Source organism: Bison bison, unplaced genomic scaffold (genome assembly GCF_000754665.1).
Source record: "Bison bison bison isolate TAMUID 2011002044 unplaced genomic scaffold, Bison_UMD1.0 scf7180017864201, whole genome shotgun sequence".
NCBI lineage: Eukaryota > Metazoa > Chordata > Mammalia > Artiodactyla > Bovidae > Bison > Bison bison.
The window spans coordinates 1833166-1850015 of record NW_011494773.1 but is presented as its reverse complement, the minus strand read 5'-3'; the positions used below and the strand labels follow the sequence as shown (position 1 = coordinate 1850015).

The 16850-nt window shown below is 46.8% G+C and overlaps 1 protein-coding gene across 1 annotated transcript in view; it reads left to right on the top strand.

Annotated features, from left to right (window-relative positions):
• The window catches only part of VIPAS39 (VPS33B interacting protein, apical-basolateral polarity regulator, spe-39 homolog), a 28164-nt gene extending 14363 nt beyond the window's left edge, over positions 1 to 13801 (top strand). Inside the window, exons 8-20 of the mRNA XM_010844389.1 lie at positions 680 to 772; positions 1465 to 1498; positions 2002 to 2104; positions 4384 to 4411; positions 5766 to 5839; positions 7473 to 7548; positions 7995 to 8129; positions 8736 to 8777; positions 9160 to 9249; positions 10645 to 10731; positions 11306 to 11395; positions 11815 to 11919; positions 12787 to 13801. Of these exons, the coding sequence (XP_010842691.1) occupies positions 680 to 772; positions 1465 to 1498; positions 2002 to 2104; positions 4384 to 4411; positions 5766 to 5839; positions 7473 to 7548; positions 7995 to 8129; positions 8736 to 8777; positions 9160 to 9249; positions 10645 to 10731; positions 11306 to 11395; positions 11815 to 11919; positions 12787 to 12807 (978 nt within the window). The 3' untranslated portion in view covers positions 12808 to 13801. The remainder of the gene's footprint in view (positions 1 to 679; positions 773 to 1464; positions 1499 to 2001; positions 2105 to 4383; positions 4412 to 5765; positions 5840 to 7472; positions 7549 to 7994; positions 8130 to 8735; positions 8778 to 9159; positions 9250 to 10644; positions 10732 to 11305; positions 11396 to 11814; positions 11920 to 12786) is intronic.
• Positions 13802 to 16850: the final 3049 nt, after the last annotated feature.

Below are 16850 nucleotides of genomic sequence, written 5' to 3'. Positions count from 1 at the left end.
GTGGGCTGCAGTCCATGGGGTCGCACAGAGTCGGACACGACTGAAGCGACTTAGTAGTAGTAGTAGTAGTAGTAGGGAGGGGTGGTGGGAACCTCCTGGCTCATAGAGTGTTGAGGGCTGTTGTGTAAAGTAAAGAGGCTCTCCTTGGGGACCAGCGTGTGTGCTCAGTCGTGTCTGACTCTTTGTGACCCCACGGAGTGTAGTCTGCCAGGCTCCTCTGTCCATAGAATTTTTCAGGCAAGAATATTGGAGCAGGTTGCCATTTCCTCCTCCAAGGGATCTTCCTGACCCACACAGATCAAACCCATTTCTCTTGCATCTCCTGCACTGGCAGCTGGATTCTTTACCATTAGTGCCATTTGGGAAGCCCCAGGTGGCTCAGTGGTAAAGAATCCACCTGCAGTGCAGGAGATGTGTTCAGTCCCTGGGTCAGGAAGATCCCTTGGAGAAGGAAATGGAAACCCACTTCAATGTTATTGCTTGGAAAATCCAATGGACAGAGGAGCGTGGCAGTCTGCAGTCCATGGGGTCGCAGAGTCAGGCATTACTAAGCGACTGAGCATGCATGTATGCGTTGGGGATATTTCAGGTCATTCTTGCTCTTCCTCAGTTTCCAGTGACAAAAGAATATAGGAAATGGTCCTCTTCCTTGCACACCAGTTTTATTCTTACCTGGCAGGTCTGCTCACTGGAAAGGTTCCGCTCCTTACAGGACAAAATCCAGCTCCTAGAAGAAGCAGTCAGCATGCATGATGGGAACGTCATTACTGCAGTGAGTTGTGCCTTTTTGTTGTTTAATTATTGCTTTCATCAGTTTCTGAAAGTCCAATCAGGATAGATTTTTTTTTTAATATCTTTATTTCTTTATTTGAAATATAGTTGATTCACAACCTTTTTGTTTCGGGTGTACAGCAACATGACTCAGTTATATGTATTAATATATATATATTTCAGATTCTTTTCCCTTATAGGTTATTATAAAATACTGAGTATAGTTCCCTGTGCTGTGCAGTAGGTCCTTATTGGTTATCCATAGGATGGACTTTAATGTCAAGTAGAGACACTGGATTTCCTCTTGAAGTAGAAGATTCCCAGAAGTATGTGTTCTAAAGGCTCAGTTTGCATTGTGTGTGACACTCTTGATTATGACCCAGAAGTGGTAGGTTGGCTACTTTGTGTCCTCAAAAATAATCTGAAGGCCGAGAAATGTGACAGCAGCCTCTCCCAGAGGGAGGGAGGTGTCTCTTGCCATAGGGGCAAGGGCGTGTGGACTCCCAAGACAGAGCTCATTCCACATGTCCATCACCTGTCCTTTCATCACACAGAGAGAGAAACACCTTGTCTGGACCTGCGAAGATTCCTGATGAGTTGCTGGCCTCATTCCTAGTCGTCAGGTGCTCAGACAGGGCCGTGTGTTGGGAAGGTTACACAGGGTGATTCATTCTTGGTTCTCTTTTCCTCTAGGTTCTGATCTTCCTGAAGAGGACATTGAGTAAAGGTGAGCATGGTTTGAGGGAAATCTTTAGTCAGTAAGATGTCTGCTACACTTGAAGGGAGAGTGGTCTCGTGGCTTTCATACCTAAATTCACCAGCATCAGGTCTACTTTTGGGATAGCTGGGGGGTCCTGAGGCTTCAGAGTACACGCCTCAGCCCTGAGTTGTTCCTCCTGTCGAGTGATAGCTACAGTAATTAAAAAGCCCCTCATTTACTGCACAGATGGATGGCTGTGTTGGTCTGAGGAGGTGAAAGACCAGGCTCAGGGCCTGCTGGTTGGGTTGGTGAGAGCTGAAAGCTAACACAAAGCCTTAGCCTTGCCCTGGACCCTGGAGTGTGTTGCTGGTGGGTTGAGCCAGGGGTGTGCACTATGGTAAACCATTCCTAGCTTCTGATGGACTTTGAGGAGATTATCTTAAGAATGTGTGAGTTGGGGGGTACTGATTTCCTGTTGAGTGATACGCTTTAATCCTTCCCCATCTAACTCCTTTCTTCCTGCCTACCAGAGATCCTCTTCCGAGAGCTGGAGGTGCGGCAGGTTGCCCTGAGACATCTCATTCACTTCCTTAAGGAGATAGGTGATCAGAAGCTGCTTTTAGACCTCTTTAGGTAAGAACCGATCATCTGGTCTGTAAAGTTTGTTAAGTACTTAGTTCAGAGCACGCTGGGTGATACTGCAAAGAGACACTGCCCCTTTTTTCTCGAAACGCTTACTAGACAAGATATAGTAAGGTGATAGGAGAAGGCAGTGGCACCCCACTCCAGTACTCTTGCCTGGAAAATCCCACGGATGGAGGAGCCTGGTGTGCTGCAGTCCATTGGGTCGCTAGGAGTCAGACACGACTGAGCGACTTCACTTTCACTTTTCTCTTTCATGCATTGGAGAAGGAAATGGCAACCCACTCCAGTGTTCTTGCCTGGAGAATCCCAAGGACAGGGGAGCCTGGTGGGCTGCAGTCTATGGGGTCGCACAGAGTTGGACACGACTGAAGCAACTTAGCAGCAACAGTAAGGTGATGGGGGAATTCCCTGGTGGCAGTGGTTAGGACTTGGTGCTTTCATTGCCATGGACCCAGGTTCAGTCCCTGGTTGGGGAACGAAGATCCCACAAGCCATGTGGCATGACTGAAAAGAGAGAAAGAAGGAAAAAAAGAAATGTGATGGGATAACTAATATTGCACCACAACCTGTAATAAAGTGACTGTGTTAAGAAATCAGGCTCCAGAGTCAAGCACCTGTGTTGAATATTATCTCCATCACTTAGTTCATAGCATGACATTGAACAAGTTCCTCAACCTCTCCAAGCACCAGTTCTCACGTTTGTAAAATGGAAATAATGTTGCCTACTCCACAGGTCATTATGAAGGTGAAAGGAGTTCATGCATGTAAAGCGCTCAGCATAATGACTAGTCTGTGGTATTAATGTTTATTAACTATTTTCTTACAAAAGACCGAGACTAAAGATGCCTTTTTTACTTGGTCCCTGGTGATGCCAGTGAGAAGCACAATGGAAAAGCAGAAGAAGCAAATGCAGTTTTCAATCAGGATAGCTGAGGAGAACCTCATGGGAGTGATTAGGAATTGAGTGGGCCCTGTGGGACTGGGTCGGGTTCTGATGGGTAGAGAGGCAAGAAGCAGGCATGTCTGCTGGGGGCCTGGGGAAGGGGGTGCCCACTGGGGGCAGCTGTCTTCTGCCATGTTTTTCTTCCCTATCTCATTTCAGTTGTTAGGGACTTATTCCCACTCTTAGCTTAAAACAGGTGTATTATGTCCTTTCTTCAGTGTCAGGGCAGGGGGTGGAGCCTCTGTTTAGGCTGACATGTGCCCTGAGGTAACTTTATTTACCCAGTGGCCTCCGCAGAGTGATGAGCTTTCCCGAAGACTCAGGTGGGGAGGGCACACATGGTCAGGGTCAAGATTAGAGATGGTTAGCCAGGAATTTGTAGAAACCGCGTTCAAGACGAGCTGTTCCCTCAACCCTTCCTTCCCTCTCTCCCTCTTTCTTTTCTTCTTCCTTCCCTCCGAACCAACAAGGCTTTTTTTAAGCATCACCTCTATGCCAAAGTAGTGATATTAATTATAGTGGTCCTTGCAGAGTGAAAAAGCAACCAGATGACAAAAAGTCCTTGTTCTCCAAGGCCTCACCACCTTTGGGGAGAGACAAATGCATTGTATGTTGTACCTGAAAACAACGGAGCTTCCCTGGGGGTCCAGTGGTTAAGAATCCACCTGCCAATGCAGGGAACACGGGTTCCATCCCTGGTGTGGGAGGATCCCATATACCCTGGAGCAGCCAAGCCCGTGTGCCACAGCTACTGAAGCCCTCACACCCAGAGCCTGTACTCCGCACCAGGAGAAGCCACCACGGTGAGAAGCCTGCACACTGCAGCTAGAGAGTAGCCCTGGCTCGTCAGAACCAGAGAAGGCCTACATGCAGCAGTGAAGACCCCTCAAAGCTAAAAATTAAATAAATAAATCTTAAAAGAAAAAAAGAAAACAACAGAGGAGGATAGTGTAGACAATCTGTTTCCAAGACCCCTGACAGAGAAGAGTGTTTTCATCTTTTAAAAAAAAAAAACCCAGAAGACTACTGTGGGCTAAGGTTTTGCAGAGGCTCTGAGCCTTTCTGTCAGAGCTGTTGACATCACAGAGTTACTAGTGCCCACGATGTCTTCCAGTTTCTGCTCTTCACTCAGCTCGGTAGATCGGGCACGTGTTCTCAAGGGGTTGCTGATGGTAGAGAGTTTGAGAAGAGAAGGGCTTAGCTTGTGTATGGAGGCAGATGAGTTCGGATGATGTTTCTCCTAGAACACTCATCCTGTTTTGTGAGGTTATATTGCCACGCATCAACAGATAAAAACGCGCTGCTCCCTTCTGCTTCTTCCCAGGTTCCTGGATAGAACAGAAGAGCTTGCGGTAAGTGTGGCCTTTGTTTCAGTTGGAGGCCTCTTTAGAAAGTCTAAGCCAAAACCCAGCCTACTGCACTGATTGACTATTTCCTTTCCTTTGGTATTGGTTATATCTGGGAGACAGGGGCATCTGGGAAGCCTGAGAACAATCCAGATGATGTACTGCTTTGTGTCTTTTTATATGCTCTTTTTGATTGGGCTTCTGAATAAGTTTTTAAAAAATAACCAAATGAAAACTGGCCTGGTCAGTTTGGAATTTGTCTCTTAATGTCTAGTTGTTTTTAGTTCTTAATTTGTAGGAGCTTTGGGGTTTTGGCTTCTAATACCAAAGACAGTATTGAACAAACAATATTGAGCAAACAGGAATAAGAAATCAGATACAGGTCATGAAGGACGATCGGTCAAGCTGCTGGTAAGGCACCCAATACACATTTTGGCTGAGAGCTCAATGACTAAGTGTTAAAGTTGATTTTGGACAGATTTTCACCATTGTAGATGAAACTCTTGTAGTATAAGAATGAACCTGAAATTTTACCAAAAATGTAATTTTCTTATTAAAACTTCAATAATCTATTTAAAAGGTTTGACATTATTGTGTAAGAGTAAGGATTTCTCGTTGCCATCGATGTCAGAATTATTCTTTTAGTCACTGTACCACACATTGGTGGTAATACATTTTTAAGCTTTGCACACCAGAGTATAATTCAGGAAAATGTTTTCAGTAACATTTTGTAAAAGGAATTTGTACTTAATACTCAAGGTGTGGGAAAATCTCAAAACCTTTTATCTTAATCTCTTCAAAATGATTAGGAGTCTGTAGTACTCATTTTGAAAAGCTTTTTCGTTTATATTTTTAATTTCCATAGGTTCAAAACTATAAGGAATTTTCTTCAGATAGCATTCATATAGTTCAGTGTTTTGAAGTTTGATTAATCAGTGAAAATAAATGTGTTTTGGGTAACTCATTTTTATCTAAAGCTTTCATATTTTCTTCATATTCTCTGTTATGTTTGAACTGAAGGTGATTTATCATGCATGCTGTTATATATGCATTTGGAGTTTTCCAACCTTATAAACCCTGGAATTGGCGAATCCGATAGTCTGCTTTTAGTTTATCCTCGTAGAATAGGACAGTCTCCTAAGAACAACTTTTTCTTGAAACTAGTGGCTGTTGTATTGGATAATGCAGTTAGAGATAATAATTTTGAATCACTCTTCTCCCGCACCCCTCTGCCATCTGTTCCTAGAAGAATCTCTAGTGATGAAGAGTTTAGCTTTCAAACATGGAAAACCTACTGACAGAGCTAACTCACCCTTCTGAGGAAAAGAAACAGCTCAAAGTTCTTCTCTGTTTTTTGTAGCTGTCCCATTATCGAGAGCACTTGAACATTCAGGACCCCGAGAAACGAAAAGAATTTCTTAAGACATGCATTGGGTAAGTGGGGGAGAAGTGTTTTTCACTATCAATACTGTTATACAGAACAATGAAGAGATTAAAAGAGGGTAGGATGGATAGATGGTTGTAGGGAAAGGCTAACAGTGGGTCATACAAACATGATTAAAGATCGTCTCATTCAGTGGTTCCAAACACTGTTCCCCCATAGAGTTTTCACTGATTGGTGATAAACTGAGAAAAATAAAAACAGTGTAGAGAGCTTTCTACTAAAGCTAAATTTATTTAATTGGAAAGACTGCGTTTTATTCAGAGATTGTCTCCCCTCCCCCCCCCCACTTCTTTTTGGTAGAAAAATGAGTTATAAGTTTTTTGTGTGTGCCCTAATGTATTAAAAAATCGGCAACGTCTTACTTATGTGTTGTTTTCAGTGTTACCAGTCCTTGAAACCCCATAGTCCAAGAATTACTGGTTCAGTCCAGCTTTTATCCAGAGTATAAGTCCCTGTGAAAACCAGCCCCACATACTGTTCTTCCAGGGGTGGGGCACACACTCTTGGAAGTGGCTTATTTCCTTGTTGGACAGCCTTTATTACCGCAAGTGCCTCCTTATATTGAGCTGAAACTTGCTTCCCTGTTTATCTTTTAAGACAGGTGTAGAGCCCACCCAGTAGACCTTACCTGAGGTTCAGTGGTCACAGTTCTTTCTTTCAGTCATTCCTCATGTGACATGATTGCCAGGTTTCACATTTAGAAGTTTATGTCAGTACAATCCTTAGTTTTAACTTTGGCAGCTACTGAGCCAATATGTTGTATGGCCTCTGGTAAACAGAGAAGTTAGAATACTGAAGTAACTGGTACCTTTTGCTGTCTTCTTTATCACTTCTAAAAATCAGCTGTGGGCTCACACTTACCTGGGAGAGTGTAATTGAATTGCAGAATTCTTCCTGGAGTGAGTGGAGTAGAGGAATAAGACAGTACTTTCTGAAGGAAGGTCTGGGAACTGGGCATTTAAAATCTGGCTTCTATTCCTGGCTTTACCCATTGAGTTGCCAAATGACTTTTAGGCAAGACATTGTTTGTCCGTCAACTTCTTCATGTGGAAGGATATAATGTAGTGTTAAAGATGGGGCCCTTGACATCATGTAGAACTCTTGAGATCTTTACCAATGTACAGACATAATGCCATGCTCTGTAACTTGAGTTTTATCTTATTACTCTGCATTAAAAAATGGCCAACATGTCAGTGCTCCTGAAAGACAGGTCAGCATTGACATTAGGCAGTGACCGCAACCCCCGAGCCTCCCTGGGATGTGGATGATGGGCAGTTGGTCAGGCGCACTCATTGGCTGAGTGACTCGTTCATCAGTCATTGCACCGCCCACAATGAGGGGATTCTGCCTCACTTTTCAGCAGAATCACTAGTGACTGTATGTATTTCGTGGACTTGAAGGCTCCCTGTCTAATTGGCAAAACCATAAGTATAAAATCCGGGCCAGAGGTCGCCTCTTTTTCCTGCTTTCTCTCTGCCTTTCAGGGATGCTCTAAAGGGAACAGAGATCAGAATTGCAGAGCCCCATGAGCATCTTAGACTTAAAGTGGTGACCTGGATTAGGTAGGTGTGTTTCTTGTTTGAGTAGAGAATGAGGTACTAACCTTCTTGCCCTCTCTCCCAGCTTGCCCTTTTCAGCAGAAGATTCTGCACACATACAAGACCATTACACACTCCTGGAACGTCAGATCATTATCGAGGTTAGAATCCTTGTTTTCATTCTTTCTACTTAAGTGTCAGAGCTCTGTGTCATTCAGCAGCTAGGAGACTTCTGCTCGGCCCACATACGTCATTTCTGGTTACCCTTATTCTAAGAGTCTTTCATTTTCTTTCTCTGCATGGTGGCCTTCCCTCCACTGCCTCCAGGCATCTTTTCTTTTCTCACTTGCTATTAATCTGGAGCTATTTCCTCTTCATCCCTGAACTCTGTTTCATCACTACTTCTCTGGTCTTCCTCCATCCAACTTAGATCATCATTTTCTGGATCTTAAGCTCCTCGGGGCTCTCCTAGGCAGTTTCTTTCTTTTTCTCCTCTTCGCCTCTTTCCTAGGGTAGGAGACACATCTGCTCTAGTATTACAGGCTTCTCTCCTGCCTCCACTCCACGGACACTGTTCTTTTTTTTCTCTTGGCTCACTCCACCACAGGCAAACGATCGGCATCTAGAATTAGCGGGACAGACTGAGGTCTTCCGGAAGCACCCCCGCAAAGCGTCCATTCTCAACATGCCATTGGTGACGACGCTCTTCTACTCCTGCTTCTACCACTACACGGAGGCTGAGGTGCGGGCCACACGGGGGAGAAAGGCCCACGCGTTCTCACTGCACAGGGGGGCATCCTTCAGAGCCTGTGTTTCAGCGTATCTGTTTACAGTGGGTGCACATCATTCTTGGCAGCCCACCTGGGAACTGTTCCAAGAGGGGGAAAGAGGTCTGTATGGGTTCGCGTGGCTTCCAGTGAGCTGGCCTGCCCTAGAACACATCTGCCTGACTGGTGCTGGTGCTAAGAGCATCTCTGGTCAGAGGCCCAGAGTTTCAAATGGATTCTCACAGGGTAAAGAACAGCAGCAGAGGGTAGTTACCTGTGCATACTTAAAAAAGTGGTCTTGAAGAAGTGCGACTTTAATGATCCCATAGGTGGACATGATCGTAACAATCATAGGATTAGCAAAAAATTGGGAAATACTTTATACCTGTTAATCTAGTGCCCTTAAGCTAGATGGTGATGTCCAGTTAGACCTGATAGAACTTTTGTCTTAAATTAATTTCCAGGTTTAAATGGTTACAGAGTGAAATGTAGAATGTCTAGCTAGTGGACAAGAAAACAGGAGATTGGTGGCATTTGAGAGAGTCAGTAACACCAAGATTCCTTCTCCACTTTCACCCTAGGGGACGTTCAGCAGCCCGGTCAACCTGAAGAAGACGTTTAAGGTAGATATAAACTGGGCAGTGTTTAGAAAAGTAGTAGCGGAATCGCTCTGTGGGGTAGGCGTTGCTTTAAGGTAGATATAAACTCGGCAGTGTTTAGAAAGTAGTGTCAGAATCGCTCTGTGGGGTGGGCGTTGCTTTGTAACCTGTGCAGGAAGTGCCTTGGCATTCAGGGGTCAGGAGAACGGAGTGAGTCTGTGGGAGGTGAGGGAGGCCTTAACTGAAGAGCCCGCAGCAGTGCGGGGCTTGGAGACCCAAGAGCTTTGTGGATCGTAAGGGGCAGAATCAATACCAGGGACTATTTTTGCCTGTCTTTCCAGAACTCTCAAGCCCCTCCCCTGATGCATTTCTGCTTCTCTTAATTTCCCCGGGCCTCTGCTTTCAGATCCCAGACAAACAGTACGTGCTGACAGCGCTGGCCGCTCGCGCCAAGCTCCGGGCCTGGCATGACGTCGATGCCCTGTTTACCACCAAGGTGGGTGCCCTGGGGCTGTCAGCGCTCCGATGGAGATGCTGTCTTGCCATCCCACGCCTCCTGGGAGTCTCAGGTTTCACGCCTCCTGGGACACTCAGGTTCCAGCTACTGGTTGACATTTTTCCTTCAACATTTTATTTTCCAAAGTTTCAGATCTAAAGAAAACCAAAAGAAAGAATAATTAACAGTTTTCACCTACTTAACGAACTTGCTCACATTTTTGCCATGTTTGCTTTCTCTTGTTCTATATGTTTTTTTTTTTTTTTGCTGAAACATTTGAAAGTAAACTGCAGACATCACAATACTTTAACTACTTAAGTATTGTTCTCATTTGTAACCACAGTATTATCATTCTCGAGAAATTTAACGTTAACGTAAGAATACTATCAGGGAGTTCAAGAAGCGGGGACACATATATACCTGTGACCGATTCAAGTTGACGTATGGCAGAAGCCATCACAATATTGTAATTATCCTCTAATTTAAAAAAAAGAATATTATAGTACATATAAATTGATTAGCTCTTTAGAGCTGTTTTTTGTTTGTTTTTGTTTGCTGTCCAGATCGTCAAGAATCTTGCATTCCATTCGATTGTCATGTCTCCGTTGGTTTGCAGTTTAAATATCCATTTTTCCACTATGGGTTTGACAGTTTTTTGTTTTCTGCCTTTGCTATTTAATTAGAAACATTAACTATGAAAGCAGTACATGCCTGTGTCAAAATCAAACCCGCTGTGAAAGTGAGAGGGTAAAAAGTGAAGTTCCTCCTCCACTGTCCACCTCCTTTCTCAGTCCCTTCCTCAAGGCAAGCACTGTGAGAAGTTTGGTAGCTTTCCAGAACTTTCCTCATGAATTTACAAATAAACATTTATGTAACTATAAAGACGTTTTAAAAAAAAAAAGCGACTTCACTTTCACTTTTCACTTTCATGCATTGGAGAAGGAAATGGCAACCCACTCTAATGTTCTTGCCTGGAGAATCCCAGGGACGGGGGAGCCTGGTGGGCTGCCACCTATGGGGTCGCACAGAGTCGGACACGACTGAAACGACTTAGCAGCAAAGACGTAAAGGGTAGGATTATTCTACCCAGAGAATTTCATACTATCAATGCAAGTATTGTTAATGAAATTGCTTATTTCGTTTAGCTGTATTTCAGACTTTTCTGCATTTGTGCCTATGCAAGCTAAGAACTCATAATACCTCTCTTTTCCACCCTCCTGAGTTCCTTGACTTTGCTGAAACCCTCATCTCTCTCCCTTTCTTTTTCCCCCACCTCCCATTCATCCACTCTCACCAGCACGTCATGCTGGTCTTACCACAAAACGCAGAGAGACTAGCTCAGAGTGGGTTGAATTTGTCTGACCTGCCCACGGCCACCCCGTCTTCCTTTTTCAGAACTGGCTGGGCTACACCAAGAAGAGAGCACCCATTGGCTTCCATCGGGTTGTGGAAATTTTGCACAAGAATAGTGCCCCTGTCCAGGTAATGGTTCCCAGAGAGAGTCGGGTACAGGGTCTTCTAGGAGACCTGACTTTCAGCCTCTTACTGCTCAGCAATGGGGGACTTGACCTGCTCTGGTCTTATCTTAAAGGCAACATAATGGTTGAACTGCGCCTCAACCTAGAAAGGGCCAGGGAAGGAAGTTCTGCTCAGCCTTTAGACATATGACCCCAGACCACCCTTTTCTGAGGAGCGTCTGCTGTGTTCAGCCAGAGGGAGGCACACTACTCAAATGATATAGGAGAACTTAATGAGAAAGGCCGTCAAGGAGCAGGGGGTGCGGGGGGAGGTCAGACCCAGGGCACACCTGTTGCTGGCACGGGGGTCTGGCTCCAAGATGAGGAGGAGTGGGCCCTTCTCTTCCTTTTCGGAAGAACATGGATTACTGCAGAAAGTCTACCTCATTGCCCATTGCAGACCTAGTCCTGTGGTTCGTGATGGGAATTGTAGACAGCAGGCACTGACTCTTTGCCTTCTTCAGGACTTTTTCCCTACTTTCAGAACTCTGGGTTTAATACAGCTGAGAATCATTAATCAGAAGTACTTGTTTTCACAGGTATTACAGGAGTATGTCAATCTGGTGGAAGATGTGGACACAAAGTTGAACTTAGCCACCAAGTTCAAGTGTCATGATGTCGTCATTGATGTGAGTCCCTCAGAAATGAGAGCCCTGAGTTAGACCTCAGTGGCCAGTGGGAGGCTTCAGTCCCAGGGCCTAGATCCTGAGGTGCTGATGTCAGTTTCCACTTAGCGCATAGTGTGATCTGGCAAGTGTTAGTTTGGAGACCAGCTCTCCTATATGATTTGCCCAGTTCTCTGACTGGGTTTTCTCTGCTTTTATAAATTCGTTGCACTCGGAGAATTCATAGAATGAAATCAAGCCACATAACCCCTGCAGACGTCTCTTGAGTGTGAAGTTCGGTGGGTGCTTAGCCCCACTGTCATCCTACCGCAGCTCCCTGGCTTCTCTCGGAACCTTGGCTCAGAGTGGGAGAGACAGAAGGAAAGGGGCCCTTCTAGAGAAGGTTGACTGGAGGTTTTTATTGTCATTTCTTTTGGTGACAGACTTGCCGGGACCTGAAGGATCGTCAGCAGTTGCTCGCATACAGGAGCAAGGTGGATAAAGGCTCTGCCGAGGAGGAGAAGATTGATGCCCTTCTCAACAGCTCGGTGAGGGGCCCGGCTTGCCCTCCAGTGGGCTCACGAGACAGTTACCAGAGGAGTGTTGAGCACAGACTCGCGAGGCCTGAATGGGATTGCTGTCGGCCAAGCCTGTGGATCTCTTGATAAGGGTCTCCTGTGGGCCTACACAGCAGAAGTCACTCCTGAGACGTGGGATGACTTAGGGTGGTCTGGGGACCTTGGCTGACACTGATTGTAGTGCTCTGATCATTGTTAAACTCATCAGGTAGGAAGGACTAACCACTGGAAGTTAGAAACAAACGTTATAGAATCAGAATATGCAAACTAAAGTTTTCTGGGGCTGGATGTGACCTCCCTATTGGAAGAAAGAAGTAGGTGAAGTAGATTTTAGCTACTTTTTTTTCAATTAATTAATTTATTTTAATTGGAGGAAAATTACTTTACAACATTGTGATGGTTTTTGCCGTACATCAACATGAATCGGCCACAGGCATACATGTGTCCCCTGAATTTTAGCTGCTTGGGGAGCACAGCTGCCTCCTCTCTCATGGCATGGAATTGCTGAGCTTATTGTTAACGTGGAGCTTCGGTCCCAGTTAGGTATTTTGGAATCTACCACAAGCTAAAGCTAGTGAATCTTTGAATCTTTGTCCTGAGGAGCACAGAACCAGAATAAATGCCCTAAATCAGGCTTACAGAATAGGTACAGATAGGTGTTTCATCCGTCTCCAAATAAGTGAACTCCTCTCCCCCACGTTAAGTTTTTTTTTCAGCCTTCTGGCTCCATCTTTCTTTTCCTTACATTACCTACCTGGAGTCCTTGTTTTATTGAACTCTGTCTGCCTATCTGTAGGGATCCGTGAAAACTGATGATTGTTTGTTTTTTTTCCCCAGCAAATTCGATGGAAGAATTAAGTGGCATCAGCTCCCTTGCAACCTGCCTCATTTCTTCCTTTCCTGCCTGTGAAAGTAGAGAGCACTCTTCTTGGGAGAGTTACAGCATCACATCACTGGGGCCCATCGTCAGCAGGCAGTGCCTGCCACCCGTGGGACAGAGACCAGCGCCTGGGCACCGACAGCCTCAGACCGGCCTTCTGTCCAGGGACTGTCACCGAAGGGCCAAGATCTAAAGCTTTGCCTCACGAGGGAGGCTCTTCACCTGGTGCTCACGTGAAGGTGGGAATTAATTTCTAGGTTGGGCCCATATTGGGTAAGATGGCTTTTGGTCCGCAGAAAGTGACTGCTCCAAAAAGGAGGTCTCCTAGACCGAGAGGTACCGGTGTCTTCGGGCGGCCACTCCACTGTCCTCAGCTGATTGTGACCTTGGACTTGGTGCTGGACGCTGGCATCTGCTCTGCAGGAGGTCAGCAGGGAACCGGAATGGCTGTCTCCCGGGGGGTGCTCAGGAAGGGCTGCCCGCCTTGCCGGGACCTGTTGGAGGCGCCCTCACCCCAGACTGTACAGAGTCTGCCACCTCGCTGCAGAGCCAGCCCACCCCGCTCTGCTGCCCTGGTCTTCCCTTTACAGACAAACTGTGGTTCCTCTCTCCTTGCACCCCGGGGAGCCTGGTGCGAGAGATGAGGGCCCCCTCCTTCCCATTCCTCCTCCTCCGACCCAGGCCCCCCACCGTACATGAGTTAGCGGGGCTGGGGCACGCATTCCCTTACTGCACACACGTCCTTGTTTCACTAGGAGCTTCCACAAGTTTCAGCAGGGCTCACCTCAGCAGCGTTTCTGGTAGGTGAGCAAGAGGGAGGTTTTGGCTTCGCGGTTGGTTTTTGAGAGGATATTCTGTAATGCCTGTGTCCTGTATTCCTGTGCCAGCGTGAGCTTTTCTTCTCTGTGACTGACCTGGGTTTCCCAGACACGCCTAGATGCCTAATAAAGCCATTTCTTCCTTGGCGCCTTCTCTTTCCCTCCTGGTTATTTTGTGCAGAGCCCTGAAATCATTGCCCTGTCTCTTGGGACCGCTACAGCCCTGCCTGGGTGACTGCATGTACCGGCCTGTCAGCACCTCAGGTTATGGAGTAACAGTGCTTATGGCAAAGTAGGGCCGTGTGCTTAACAGAGGGAACGCCACCCCCGGCTGAAGACCTGGCCTCTTGTCCCAGCTCTGCCACTGACAAAGCTATGTGGTGCTGGGCGAGTCCCTTTCTTTTCAATCTCATTGTCTTCATCTGTGAGAGGAAGGCACGATTCTCTCAGGGCTTGTGGAAGTCTGCACTCCTGTGACTGTGGGAGTAGGGGAATTCAGTTCAGTTCAGTTGCTCAGTCGTGTCCGACTCTTTGCCACCCCATGAACCACAGCACACCAGGACTCCTTGTCTATCACCAACTCCCAGAGTCCACCCAAACCCATGCCCGTTGAGTTGGTGATGCCATCCAACAATCTCATCCTCTGTCATCCCCTTCTCCTCCTGCCCTCAATCTTTCCCAGCATCAGGGTCTTTTCAAATGAGTCAGCTCTCCACATCAGGTGGCCAAAGTATTGGAGTTTCAGCTTCAACATCAGTCCCATCAATGAACACCCAGGACTGATCTCCTTTAGGATGGACTTGTTGGATCTCTTTGCAGTGCAAGGGATTCTCAAGAGTCTTCTCTTGAATTGAGTGGGGGAAGTGGTTGGGGGAAAAGATAATACTGGTAGAGAGACAGCAGGCTTTCAGGCAACGTGGTGCTCCTCTGGGGCTGTTTTACCCCCCAGGAGACGTGTGTCAGTTTCTGGAGACACTTCTTGCTGCCACAACTGGAGGGAGTCACTGGCGTCTAGTAGATAGAGGCCAGGGATGCCACTGAAGAGCCTGCAGGGCACAAGCAGCTCCCTACGGCACAGAATTAACCTGCCCTTGAAATCAGTAGTGCCAATGAGGAGGAAGCCTGCTGTCGGGATCAGACTCGATCTTTGGCCCCTCTGCTTTGCATCTGCTCCTTCACTTTGCATTTCCAGGTAACTTCATGTTTGGTGCCTCTCTGATCAACCCTCTTTTTTAAAAAAATTCATTTATTTCTTATTTTGGCTGTGCTGGGTCTTTGTTGCTGCAAGTGGGCTTTCTCTAGTAGTGGCGAGTGGGAGCTTCTCTAGTTGTGCATGAACTTCTCGTGGCAGTGGCTTCTCTTTGTTGCAGAGCACAGGCTCTAGGGCGTGTAGTTGTGCATTGGCTTAGTTGCCCCGTGGTATGTGGGATCTTCCTGGACCAGGGGATGAACCCATGTCCCCTGCATTGGCTGGTGGATTCTTAACCACTGGACCACCAGAGAAGTCCCCCCAACTGTCCTGCTGTTGAAGAAAGTGAAGCAAAGGTGAAAGTCACTCAGTCGTGTCCAACTCTTTGTGACCCCATGGAATTCTCTAGGCCAGAATACTGGAGTGGGTAGCCATTCACTTCTCCAGGGGATCTTTCCAACCCAGGGATCGAACCCAGGTCTCCCACATTGCAGGCAGATTCTTTACCAGCTGAGCCACCAGGAAAGCCTAAGAATACCGGACTGGGTAACCTTTCCCTTCTCCAGCAGTTCTTCCAGACCTAGGAATCGAACTGGGGTCTCCTGCATTGTAGGCGGATTCTTTACCAGCTAAGCTCTCAGGGAAGCCCTGCTGTTAAAGAAATGGGAGTTTAATTTGCTAAATTGTGCTGAAAGGAATTCCCTGGCGGTCTAGCAGTTAGGAATCCGCACTTTCAGTGCCGAGATCTCAGGTTCAATACTTGGTTGGGGAACAAAGATCCCACAGGCTGTGAGGTACAGCAAACAACAACAAAAATCGTGCTGAAGTTATGGACTGATCTTCAAACAGATACTGGTGACTTAACCAGCCTATGAGGATTCATTCAGAGAGGCAGAACCACTAGGAGTGTATAGTCCACCCATCTGTCTGTCTAATCTCCACGTGGAATTCATTACAGGCCCTTGACCTTGCTCAAGTAACGGCAGCTGGTTAAATGGTCTCTGAAAGGTTGTCTTCTCGTCTGGTCTTAGAGCTGGCAATCCAAAGGGCAGGTGGTGGGGAAGGGAAGGTGGATAAAAAGTGAGGGAGGAGGAGCCAGAGCCCACACATGGACTAGAACTCCTGCCAGTTCTCACCTCCTCCAACCTGACGAAGTGGGTGACCTGCAGGGGCAGCTCACTGGTGGCATCTGTCATGCAGCGGAACACACGTGTGGCCCAGGAGTGTGAGAAGCTGCAGGAGGATCTGGGGAAGGTATAGTAGTCGTCAGCTCAACCACTGCCCCCAGACAGCGAAAGCGCCACCCCCAGCCTCGTCCACCTCCAGTCCTGCAGGGAAAGCTCTCCGGCGGCACACCCTAACTGGAAACAGACAGGGAGAAGATGCTGGAAAATGTAGTTCCCCCTAGCCACCTGCATGTGTCACAAAGCCACAACCAGCGGATCCCCGTTTTCAAGAACGTGTAAGTAAAGGATGGATCTCGAATCCAATGCTGGTACAGCAAACCTGTGCCTCGTTGTGCTGAGCTGGGAGGTTTTGCACTTCCTTTTCCTTTGGATCAGGAAACATCACTTACAACATTCGAGTGGCTCACCCAATGTTATGCGCTTTCCTGGTGGCTCAGCGGTAAAGAATCTGCCTGCAAGGTAGGAGCCGCAGGAGATGTGGGTTTGATCCCTGGGTCAGGGAAGATCCACTGGAGGAGGGCATGGCAACCCACTCCAGTATTCTTGCCTAGAGAATCCTATGGACAGAGGGGCTTGGTGAGCTACACTCCATGGGGTTGCAAAGAGTCAGACACAATTGAAGCGGCTTAGCACTCACCACAACCCACTGTTATGGTCTAAGGGAGGGTTTCTTAGACTTGAGACCTTGTTTGCTCTTCACCTCAAGTTCTGGAGACTTTGCTTTTAAAGAGATTGAGAGCAAAGTGACCTAAGAGCCCTCCTAGAAAAGGGATTAGAGAAGCCAGACACTAAAGGTTGCATTTTGTATGATTCCATTCATGTGAAAT